Source organism: Osmia bicornis, chromosome 5, assembly GCF_907164935.1.
Source record: "Osmia bicornis bicornis chromosome 5, iOsmBic2.1, whole genome shotgun sequence".
Classification (NCBI taxonomy): Eukaryota; Metazoa; Arthropoda; class Insecta; order Hymenoptera; family Megachilidae; genus Osmia; species Osmia bicornis.
In genome coordinates, this window is record NC_060220.1 from 3,357,404 (window position 1) to 3,369,935 (window position 12,532).

A 12,532-nucleotide genomic window follows, 5' to 3' on the forward strand; every position below is an offset into this window, starting at 1 on the left:
CAAACGGAACGAGATATAATAGAAATTTTATCAAATTTTTTGAAATTTTCGATCGTCCAAGTGTTAAGAACACACGTATCCCCTTTCGTCACGATGCATTATACTAAACTTGACCCACTTTCGTGAAAATGCTCTTCAACTGTTGTATCAGCCTGCATTACTCTCCGTCTTCGTATTAATAACGCGATTAAGGGGATCACGCGAGCGTCTCGTCGAAGTTTCAAGTTTAATTTACAAGTGGCGAGTTCCAAATTCGGGTTTCCATAGGGTATCACACCCTTCATCTTTGTTATCTTAATTGCTGACGCAGGGAAAAGGTTTTCCCAAGATTAGCTATTGATTTCTGAAATTATACCGACGTAGGGACAGAAAGCCATAATTTTGTTTTTTAAATAAATTAAGTAGGTATTACGTTATTCAATGACCTTTTTTCCAATTTTCTATTTCATATACTATTATACTCAGAACTAACACCATTATACCTGCCATGTTATCCAAAAGAATTTTTATATACAAAAATAATAAATTTATTTTTAAAAAATTTCTAAAACAGCAAACACTCCGGAGTACATTTTATTTAATTAAACCTAATAAAATAGTTTAGCTTAACTTTTTAGTACAGGTACTCTACTGTGTATTGATTCTACGAGTTTCGAATGGAAACAAGGTAGAATAATCGACGACAAGGGTTAATTTACAACGAATGCTATTTAGTTTCCCTTGAACGAAGACAATAATCTCGCTAACAGCATGAACATCGTAACTGCGTGAAAATTAGGAGGAACGTTTACCCCTCGATACCGTTCAATCGATTCCTGTATTTTCCTTGTGAAAACACCAATTAAGCAGCCGGTGTCTAATTATGGATTTAATCGACGCGGGGAGATTTCATTTACTTTGCGAACACGTACGACGAATGAACGAACGAGCTTTTTGCATCGTCTTGATTTCCTAACTTCGACTTTCTATACCGGAATGATTTTTATTCAAATCTAATCCGAGATCATTTCATTTCTGTTAGGGTTATTAATTTTGTCTTATATGAAAGAAAAAGGAAAAAATTATAATTTTTATAATATTAACTGGAAATTTTATCGTACTAATTAGTGAATAAAATTATTTCAAATAATTAATATATTGTATAAACTCTAAAATCTTTTTTTCAATACTGGTCACGGGAAAAAAAGGAAACTTAAATTGACGGTCGAACCAACACGTAGGGCAGCGTAAAAACACGCCCTATCGCGGAAGAGAAGGGTTTAATCCCGACACCGGTCACGTGAAAATAATTACAACCCAAAGCTGCGTAGCTCGTTCAGCGTGCAATAAATCAGCACACGCAACGGGTGGGTTTAAACGGTAACACTTACCGCGGATGCGGTAATACAGAAAATTCGACCTGACATTTCATTGACCTTTCGCTATGCGAGAGCTTCTCTTACCCTGTCGTCTTATTTGCATTCCATTTAATCGGAGAATCCATTTAATACATACGCGATAGAAACTTTATTTCGACAATAGTATATAACGACGTGTTACACGTATACAAAGATAAAATCCAACATACATTGGACCAATATTTTTCAAATTAAAATAGAATACAAATATTGAAAAATTAGAAAAAAAATCGATAACCAGATTCTACTGTACTTTTTATTTTAATAATGCAAATCTGTGATGAAGTTTGTAAACAGAATCTGAATATTTTTAATTTTCTTCATACTTGCAATTTGTATTATTAAAACGGTACCTTGTAATTTTATTGCAAGATTGATACAACCGTTTTTAATTAAAAAGAACTTCTACCTTTTTCATTTAAGATTCAACATTCTAATTCTAATAGTAGCACATTAAAAATTTCATTAAAATTTTTGAGAGCCAAATTTAGCGTGTGAGGGTTAATTTCCAACCCCAAAAGCGACCGAATATCTGAACGTAAAAGAAACAATAGCAAAACTCACCCTCATGGTCGTAGGCTCACATGGTTCCCCCGTTGCGGAAAAACACCTTCAATCCCGGATGGACCAGTAGCCCCGTGTCTGTCACCCATTCGCCATGCCAAAACGAGACGATTCGTCACCTTGAAGAATCCTCGTGTAGTTTCACTTCACTGGAAAGATTTTCTTATTCACGTTTGCACTTGTACTCTATCACAGAACTTTCCGTGGAAAGTTCGTCACTCGATATTGTTCGATGTAAGAAAATAGTCGCGTGTTAATAGGGAAAGGAAATGAATAATGAATGGAACACTTGAAATTCGCGATGTAAAGAGAAGCGTGGCGTGATATACGAGTGTAAAGGGAAGCGGAAACCGGGTGAGATGCGAGGTCGTGGCCCGGCAGCCGGCGACTGGCTGCTGCTCGAAAGCTGGCAAGCTCGAACCAACCACCAGTCGGCCTGGCTAAGCGCAAACTCTCTACTCGGCCTCGAAAACAACCCCCCTCGTATGAAGCTGCCGTTGCCCCTGAATTTCTTCGGCGTGAAATACTGCGAAAAATACCGCATGTTTCGTACACGCCTATTGTCTCGAGACCGTCGATCGTTTCGTGTTTACAACGCGTTCTTATAATACCTCGTCCAATGTTGCGTTTATGTTTACATTTGAGGTAAATGCCCGCCGCGATGAAAATATAAACACGTTGACTAACGGGTGAATATGAATATATTGTATTATTACTACGATTGGAATTTGATTGTTGGTACTACGATAGGCAATGTGTTAAAATGAAGAAGTTCAAATACCGGTTATTGCAGCGAATATACTTCAGCGTAGTAACTCTCAAGAATGATTTCGATTGCAAGTAGAGAAAAGGTGGAAATTCCTGCACTGGCACACAGTAAAATCGCCGATTAAGCTAAATAACTCACTTCGAATCGCCGTGACGTGACTTTAACGTCTTTCCACGAACACGGTTTACGTCGTAACTACTTGAGTCAAGTAAGCGTAAGTACTACTCCAATCAATGCATGTGCTTACGTTTCGGTTTGAGTAAGACCCCACTTCTGGTGGTACTTTCTAAATCGTTATATAGAAGCTACAGTGATTTTTATTTATATTTATTATACTGTTAAGTTAGGCTTGTAAATTACAATGATCCCCCTGTCCTATAACATGAGGAATACGTTCCGTCTTACACGAGTCACTTAGATTATATAAACTATTATGTAATTTACATGTGTAAACACGTATTTATGAAACAGACAAATATTTCCTACTCTTCTTAGGACTTTTCTCCATGACAGGAATCATGATTAAAGGCTCGACTTTTATATAACTTAACCTAAAAGTTAATCAAAAGTTACACTTACCTAAATTATGTATGTTTATGTTGTTTTCTTCATTGGTTCAAAACACTTGACTTTAAACACAGTTTAATTGATAATATTTTCCAAGAAATAACACTTAATTTGTCCAAATATAATAAGTTAATACACTGCTACTGTAGACTATGTTTTATTCAGCCGTCCCTTCGAATATATGAGCCTCGTGGCTTTCGAAGTGTTAATAACAATGGCGTTACACCCGCGAAAATATAAATGTACCGCGTAATACGAGTCCGCAATTCATTAGGAATTCTTTGTATTAATTTTTGACGCGTATTAAAAATTCTTTATTGCGATACTAGCATCGTTTTACGAGTAAAATCTGGGGCATCCAGTATTAACAGAGAATCAGTTTTATTTGAAAATAACACCTTGCTGGAATTAAAAGTATCTTTTTCACATGAAATGAACCAGTGCTTTCAAATGCGAGTACTGAATTAATTATTATTACTTGTTCGTTGAGATATTTTCGCTTAAATTTTTCATCGTACTTTACATTAATAAATCTCTAGCAGTATAAGAGGTATGCTTTTCTGTGTAAATTTCACGTAATTAAAAACGACACCTGATTATAAATTTTAATTAAATAAAAAACGATACTATGATTACATTTCATAATTATGATTAAACGTCAAAATTGAAATCAAGAGTCTTAACTGATTTAGCAACAGACAACTACTGCAGCATTAAATAATTATCAGGAATTATTATTAGTTATACAAATTTGAAATAGGGTCATATATAAATCTTCTGACCGAAAAGCAACAATAGCAAGCTCTATTATTCGCGGTGCAACTGTAAGGAAGTAAGCTAGACATAACTTATAGCTCAACGTGCAATTAATTTCCATTAATTATTCCATCAACTTTTCAACGCGGTTTTCTCGGTCGAAAGCTTGATTCGGCCGAGCTAGTGATTAGTCAAAAACAATTGCCCGTAAGGAACTTTAATGGTGTGTAATGATTCCATCATTTAATGGCCACAAAGTTAGCTAAGCTAAGATAAACAAATCCTTAAACACTGCAGTGTTTAATTAAACTGGCTTTACAAGCGTTCGTATAGGTAGGAATCATTAGCATTTATGAATGGGTAACATGAATATGCAATTGGTTCATTATATGATATCAAGTAGTATTATCTTTCGCTATTAAAAATGAAACAAACGTTCTGATTAATTATCATTTCATTCTCCCTGTTTCGTTTGCACATGTAGCAAAAGGATGAAAGTCTAAAATAAGAATAAAAATTTACTTAAAATCAGGGTGGATGATACGTGGTTAGGTCTTCAAATGCAGCAACTCCCTCATGCTGAGACCTGATCAATCGATATTATTTGATCTGTGTAATTATGATTTGTATTATCGACGGTGTAATACAATTATTAATTATTCAGTGCAAATAATACGAGCTAATTGGCTGCAAATTTTCCTCGTCAAGAATTATGTTCATTATCGTATAAATCTGGGAATTATTCAGGCACTCATTTATATAAACAATAAAAAGCTTTGTCATATATTTCAGGAGGACAAAGAATTAAATTGAATCAACATAATTTGAGGAGTGATTCATTTTCATTAACGTTATTAACAACTAATAACGAATTACAGGTTTCAGATTTTTTATTTCGAATATTCGAAATCAGATTTATTAGATTTTATTCTGATAAAACTTATTTCGGTGAATTGCGAACGTGACTGAAATTACAATAGCCATTGATTCTTTCCAATATACCAGCGTCAAAGTGTTAATTACTGAAGCCATCTCATGAAATTTTCAGCACGGACGAAAGCATGATTGGGTAATGCCCAGACTGAGCTTGCGGTTGGTCAAGAACAATTGCGGCTCGACAATTGCCCGCAAGGAGCTTTAATGGGGCGCGATGATTCGGCTACGGCCAATTTGTGCACTTTAATTAATTTTCTTCCAGATACAAATCTTAACCGTGTACCTGGATGATTCCGAAGCGAGAACACGTCGACAAATAACAGATTTCATCCTTTGAATTTCACGCTGCGTTTGGTTAATGACTAATTCTCAGCAATCTAACCAGAAACCTTGTTATGCTTGCATCCCCTCGCTATTTAATATTTAATAGTAAAGCGCAAGGATGCCGCTGCACTAGTGAACGTTATTCGAAGCGCCAGAGGAATTCGAGCATCGAATCTTGCGGTTGCTCGATAAGCAACCTCGTGTTTGCTGATAATTATAGGGGTTCGCTATTGCAGCATTATTGATTGTAAGGTTTCAACATGGAGAATATAGGCTTAAAAAAAAGGTAGCATTTCCTTTAGCCTTGTCGAACCATTTTCTTTAATTTGCTTCCTTGAAACATGAAATCTTCAACTCATAGAAAGGCAGTAATTAAAATTTGCTAATTAACTGTGAGGAGGTAAAATTATTTTCCACGGAATTAATTTTTATTCCATTTAAAAATTCAACAATTTTCATTCACCAATTGAACGCTGAATTAAATTCAACGAGTTAAATTAATTACAACGTTTGACATTAATTATTTGTAATTTTACGATTCAACGGAAAACAGGTAGTAAGCTCGTTCATCGATCGTTTCACTGCTTCCTAATTAATCATGGCATTATTTTGTAATGTTTGTTATTTTTTCATTAATGGCTCGTTTTGAATTGCTAAGAACAGTACCAATTAAATTTTTGGATCAAATCAATAAATATCGAACGATGTCAAACCCTTCTTGATCGATATTTAAAATTGAAAATTTGAACATTGAAAAAAAATTGAAAATGAAATTCTACCAAAAGTACAGACACCTTCTTCCATTCGACGTAACTCAAAATTCTCGTACAGAATCGAGGGAAAATCCCAGTTGCCATGTCTAACGGTTCAAATATTTTGCCGTTCGCAATAATTCCGGCAGTAGTCCGCACGAAGGAATTTATCGCTCGTGATTCGAAAGGACACGAGGAAATATCGGGAGATCGAACGGGAACTGGGTACGATCGGTAACCGCGTAACCGTACAGAAACGAGCATCTCCAACAAGCAGGCATTCGCTTTTTCGAATACTCCTTTTTATGCTCGGCTCGTTCTGTTAAAAATCCATCCACTTTTTCCGACTCTCGAAAAGTGCACGCACACGCGATCGATACTCGCGTTTAATCACCGAGGCATTAACCCGAATGATGGGATTGTGCCGTTGCTGCGCGACTAACTTCGACCTTTTTTTTTTTTTAATTACTTGTGCCACTCCGTTGCTCGTTTACGCGGAAACCTGGCGCACGTAGTTTTCGATCAACAAACTTCCGATTCGTTATGTCCTCTCTGTTCCAAAACGGTGCGATTAGAGGCAGCTGTGCCGCGCGAACTTCATCGTTCTTCCACGAACGTGATCCTGAGGAATTAAATTTCTTGCCAATTGCTCACACTTTTATTTCGTTCGTTTTTCAACATTTCTTTTGAAACATTCTATATGGTACTGTATAAATTTAGATTCTGTATTTTCTTTTCAGAATCTCAATATTTCCGATTACGCTATCATTTATGTGGGACTCTATTTATACTAAAGCGATACCTACATAAAAGATCAAACAGAAAGGATTAAACTCGTTGAACCAGTTCATCCATATGTTTTCGTTAACGTCGAAATCCACGACAATGTGGCTGAGCCATTGTTAATGCACCAATGGTTGTTGTTCGACCAATAATGCCCCTCAAAGGAAAACATTTCGCGACTAATTTGCACGATATTCATATAGCTGTGTCGATGAGTCTCCCAATAATATCGCAATGCAGGCTAGGGATGAACGAGAATAGCAGAGTCAAAGAAAATCTTGACTGAAATGTTCGCTCTTCGTTGGTCCACTTTCTAAGCCTGGAGATACACACAGAGGACGAGAGGTATGTTGGAAAGCAAAGGGAAGTGTCCTTCATCACGAGAGACTGTCCATATCAAAATTCTCTGGCGATAAATGGACTCGGTATACAGAGAAACGTCCAGTTCCATCTCTGACCGTAGCTCAGCCAGAGTTTCGCAAACTCCATTCTACTCCATGTTGGATGCATTCTGCCAGGTTACTCGACTGATCCCGGCTGGATGAAGGGCTCGTAAATATGATCGAGGATCTCTGTGGACGACTCGACGGGACGTTGATCCCCTATCATTCGTCCGTTCTTCATCTGGGACAGGAAGAAAGACAACATTGGCGTAACTAGCCCTTTTACTACCGAGAATGAATGTTGTCGTCACCGTAAAACCATCGCTGAATTGTGAGAGCAACTATGCTCATCGGTGGAAGTAGCGTTTCTTCTGGGGTGGGTTAGCTTCCTTAGAATTTGAGAATTTTATGATTTCAGAACTTTAGAATTTTGGAATCTCAGAATTTTGAAACCTTCGAATTTTGGAAATTTATAATTTTGGAACCTTAGAATTTTTGAATCATAGAATTTTAGAACATTAGAGCTTAAAATTTTTGAATTTTTGAATTTCAGAACCCTGAAATCTTTAGAACCTTAGAATATACAAATATATAGATAATCAAGTGGAAGAAGTAGAAGGTGGTAATAGCAAAGGTGAACTTCTTTCTAGTCGTTTCGAACTGTAATCAAGAAGTGTCTGGAAGGGCAACTGTGTTCTCTGTACGAATTCTCTTCTAATGACAAATGGTCGTAGCACCCCGTGGAAACTCGATTTAGTTTCTATCGTCTCTGGGAGATAGTTTCGTAAACTCCATTTTCCTCCTATCCACCCCTTCTGGCAGATCGACGATGATCGAGGATCGCAGAATACTCCTGAGTTGGTAAACGAAACGAAGTAAGATGTGTTCTTCTTTTTTCTTATCTTGTTTCTCCTTTGAGAAATGAGTGAACGTGAACACGTCCAAATATCACCAGATAAATTTCTGACATGTAATATTTTGTCAACATGTTTCTTTGAGTTAATGGATATTGGTGTCTGAGTGAGTAATGGTGCTCGATGGATTTCTTTTTTTATTTCTGATAATGAACTAATATCTTTGATTTTTTAAATTACAATTATGTTACTATTGACTCTATTACATAATTTTTAAATTACTGAAATTTTAATATGTCAAATTATTATTGTATTCAAGTTAAGGTGTGGAAAGTAATAAAAATTTTTACAATAATGTAACTTAACAGATGGATCGTTATTATTTTACAAATGTAGAAGATATTTTCAGAAATTTCCAAGAGAATGTCTTTGAATTAAGATGATTGGAGGGATTAAGCCAGATTAAATGCAACACATATTAAGTAGATTTAATGTATTACACGTTCTGTCCTAAAGACCGTTTAAAACTCGTCCCATTTCCTCTCTGCTGTTTCAGAATTGTTGTTTTAATCTCTTGCTCTTCACGCATTATTCAGCTTTAAAAAATGCACTCACTCGTAATCGCTGTTTATGACGTGCTTATTTATCTCTGCTATATAAATACACAGCTCGTTAAATTTGCATATTATTGCTTCCCATTCTGAGAAACATTTTTCTGTAGTGAAACTAGCAATAACGCCGATACACAATAACCATAAATTAATCCTTTTTAAATAAAACAACAAGTTAGGTTTATAAAACCATAACTCGAATAACAAATAAAAATTCCATGTTCTTTATCTCTTTCAACTCGAACAGAATACCTTACGATAATTCATATGAAAAAATACTATATGATATCAATTCTGAAAATTCGAAAAGCAAGGATTAATGTTACAGGTATAAAAAATGAAAAGGGGGTGAATGTCGTTTCTAGAAAAATTGAAAAAATATCTAACACGGAGAGATGATTTGAAAAAATTCATGAATATTGTTTAATATACTATGAAAAATTGTTTGATTTTATATTATTATTCTTAAGCTTTTGTAGCAGGAAATGTTTTTTTTTTAAACTAAATTGATCCCTTTATTGGTCCTGGTCACCAACGGTTTCCCAGGGTATTCAACCTGCCAATGTTCCCAGGAAGGAGGAAAATAAATATTGATCGAACGGTTCGAAACAAACGACAAGGTTTTATCAAGCTCGATGTGGAAACGTTTCCATTTCGCGGCAACGATTTTCAAAAACCACGAAGGTGGAAAGGAACGTAACAGCGTTGCTCTATTTTATCACAATTGATCTTGGCTCATTTTTCCTACTTCCGGCTACCATTCCTCCGGCCATATTTCACGTCTTGGTATAGCACACCGCGTGATCCTCGCATACGTGACCGAGCAGGTTCGTAAGACGGAAAATTAGGAAGATTCACGAGCGCTTCAACATCCGCGATTCGTTTATCTATCCGAGAACCGTAGGAAAGACACTTACAGAAGAACGAACGTGGAAGAGATTCGAACGTGATTCGAAGGGAAGTTCCTTGCATTCCTTCCCTCTGTTCGCGTCCCTTGAACCGGAAGAATGTTTTAAGACCGACGAGAGCCTATTTGTCTAACGGTGACCCCAATGTTACCGCGACACAACGTGGCTTAATCCCATCAGTTTTTCCATATTTTTCAAGATCTACCATCATACCAGACACTGTTCGTTCCTCCTTTGTGGGTTTTTCTCTTGAAAGAGATGAAAATGAATTTCCACCCTTTTAGATCCTTTTGTTCTTTGCCAGGGGATTAATCGTGATTGAGTTCTGTTTGGGTGGACAGATGAAAGGAAGAGTTTTTGGAGGTTCATATTTTTAATTAATCATCGGAGGGTAGCTAATTTATTTCGTCTTAGATTCTATATTTCTTTTTTTTCGTTGAGGGTAAAAATGAATGTTGATTATAGTTAGGTATTAATATTAAATATTTAACACGGAAACATCAACAATGACATCCACAGAATATTCCCCTTAAATTTTGAACTTTCCTTAAAAGGACCGCCACCTGTATGTATAAATCTCTCTTAGATCCTGTGATAATTGGCACATCAACGGACCAGACAACCAGACGCTATATTTTATTTGGCCTCCATCTGGTTTTACCCGTGAAATGGGGTGATAATGGCCTAAAATGGGGTGATTGTGTTTTATCGTAAGCTAACCGTTGACGTCTTTGTCAGACTGCAGGAAATGTTCTTCGGGTATTATGGTATTATATATTGTATTAGGTTTCGTAGTTAAATTAATGGTCCAGACATGAGTTCGAATAATAACAAGGTCCAATTACAGAAATTGTTCCAATCAATTTCTCTTCCTTAATTTTGTGTTATTTTATATCTCTAGTTGAAAATATAATAAAAGATTAATCAGTAATATAATTTATCATAGAAAGGTACAAGATTTAAGCAAGATACTTACAAAAATAATTTTAGCTGTTCGAATGAAGTCTTACTATCGATTGACCTAAATAAAAAGTCGATTTCCTTAAGGAAGAAAGCCGATTTAATAGAAACGGCAATTATCGTCAGTGCAAGAGCACCTTCGAGCAGGCTTTCTTGAATCGTTCGAAGGAGAAAAGAATTCCAAGATAATGGCGTGTGCCGGAAAAATCGGGATTCTTTTATTCGTGCAATCTCAGCGGATACGGAAGAAAAGTATTAGATACCAGAAATAATTCGTGTAGAGTTATAACACAAGCTATGTATCTTCGATCTTCATCGGTTCCTTCTATTTCGTGTATCAAAAGATCCTATAAACATTCCCATCCATTAAACACACCGGCGTGATATCGTAAATGTATACATGGCTTGCTCTACAGAATATTGCGAACTTCCACCAGCAACGTCGGTGTTTAATGTTTCGTTTAAAAATTGTGTTCGCCCCTAGCGAGCTTTTCGAACAAGCTGAATTTTCACTGAACTGACGACAGGAAAGTTACAGGGACAAGATACCTAGAGCGAATATTCCTCTTTTGTTAGTTTATTGCAATATGAAAGCGATATTATGGTTGTTCTAAAATATATTTCATTTGTACCTAATACAATGGAAAAAAGTGAATTTTAAGTATAGTATTTTGGATTTTTCGTTTGATAATTTATTATCAGAAGAAAAATTTCTATAACTTATATGTTAAGATTAGAAAAAACCCAATACGAACATCTTTAATTAGAGAAGCTGTTCATTTGTCAAATTGATTAACTTAAAAAAAAGAGAAATAGAGAACTTGATAAAATATACAAAATTAAGAATCAATTTGATGCTAAAATTTTTAAAATTAAAAAGGTGAAGTTAATCACTTTGAGCTGTGGACGGCACAAATGAAATAATTGTTAATAATATAAATTATCTATTTGTGGTGTCGAAGAATATTGCCAACACCCTGTACGTTTCTTGTAATTAATCCACTCGACCATTGCATGGTAATGAGGCTGACAAATTCATAGACCGATGAATTTCGCGGAAACCTTCGAAGAATCTCTTATTAGCCGTCTCCCAATAAACGATGAGACAGAAAGCTGGCAAAGGTCTCTCATTGCATTTGCTTACGTCGAAACCGGTAGAATTACATCACCCTGGGTGTGTAAAGCTAATAAATGACTGATCGGATGAATTAGCGCAGCAATAACGGAGTAACAAAGCGTGTTCGCATAACGAAATGTCACAGTACGAATGCAAGCAAAAGCCGTTAATTAATCAGACCTCTCGCTTCCTGCCTCTATATTGGCTTGCTCGAATAAATTGCGGACCATTGGAATCATCTTGCTGGTAGATGATAAATATCACTGTATTATACGTTATTCATATTACGTATGCATATATGCATACACGAATTGCATTGGTGAGAATGAAGTGGCGGTCACGATGAACGAGACTCGGTTAATTCAGCAGGAATTTACATATAATAATATTTCCTTTTCGTCCAACCGAACACAGTGATTTTTTCTTCCATACGAACGTTTTGTAACTAATTGTTCGATGGAATATATGCATGGGAAATATTAAGTTTATTAATATTCAAATTTTACAGACTTTGGAGGGACAAATATTTGTTAAATTTTATCAATCATTTACTTTAATCAAGAACTGTATTCTCGTATTAGTATTAAAACTGTAAATATTAATAATACTAATAGGCGTTAATTAAAGAAAAAATGAAAGGGAGGAAAAATTAAATTTGTAGAAGATATTAATTTTCAAAAGCCTTTAATGACTTTCGCACCGGTCTCTACGTTTTATCGCAACACAGCAATTAAAACTTGTTACGTTTTCATCGAGATACACGGGATAAAGTTTACTCGAAAAAGTAACGAATCTACGTGACAAGTTATTTAATAGTTTCAGCATAATTTCGTGCAGGAAACTGGTTTGTT

At 35.7% G+C, this 12,532-nt stretch overlaps 1 protein-coding gene across 2 annotated transcripts in view; it reads right to left on the bottom strand.

The window, feature by feature from the left end:
- The window catches only part of LOC114876909 (dipeptidase 1-like), an 87,714-nt gene extending 84,218 nt beyond the window's left edge, over positions 1 to 3,496 (bottom strand). Inside the window, exons 1-2 of one of the 2 annotated variants that reach the window (XM_046285669.1) lie at positions 3,310 to 3,496; positions 1,962 to 2,110 (exon numbers count right to left, since the gene is read on the bottom strand). In XM_046285669.1, the coding sequence (XP_046141625.1) occupies positions 1,962 to 1,967 (6 nt within the window). In that variant the 5' untranslated portion in view covers positions 1,968 to 2,110; positions 3,310 to 3,496. Of the gene's footprint in view, positions 1 to 1,961; positions 2,111 to 2,742; positions 2,913 to 3,309 lie in introns of those variants that run through there. The other variant, XM_046285670.1, reaches the window with a different exon arrangement.
- Between the last annotated feature and the right edge of the window lie 9,036 nt (positions 3,497 to 12,532).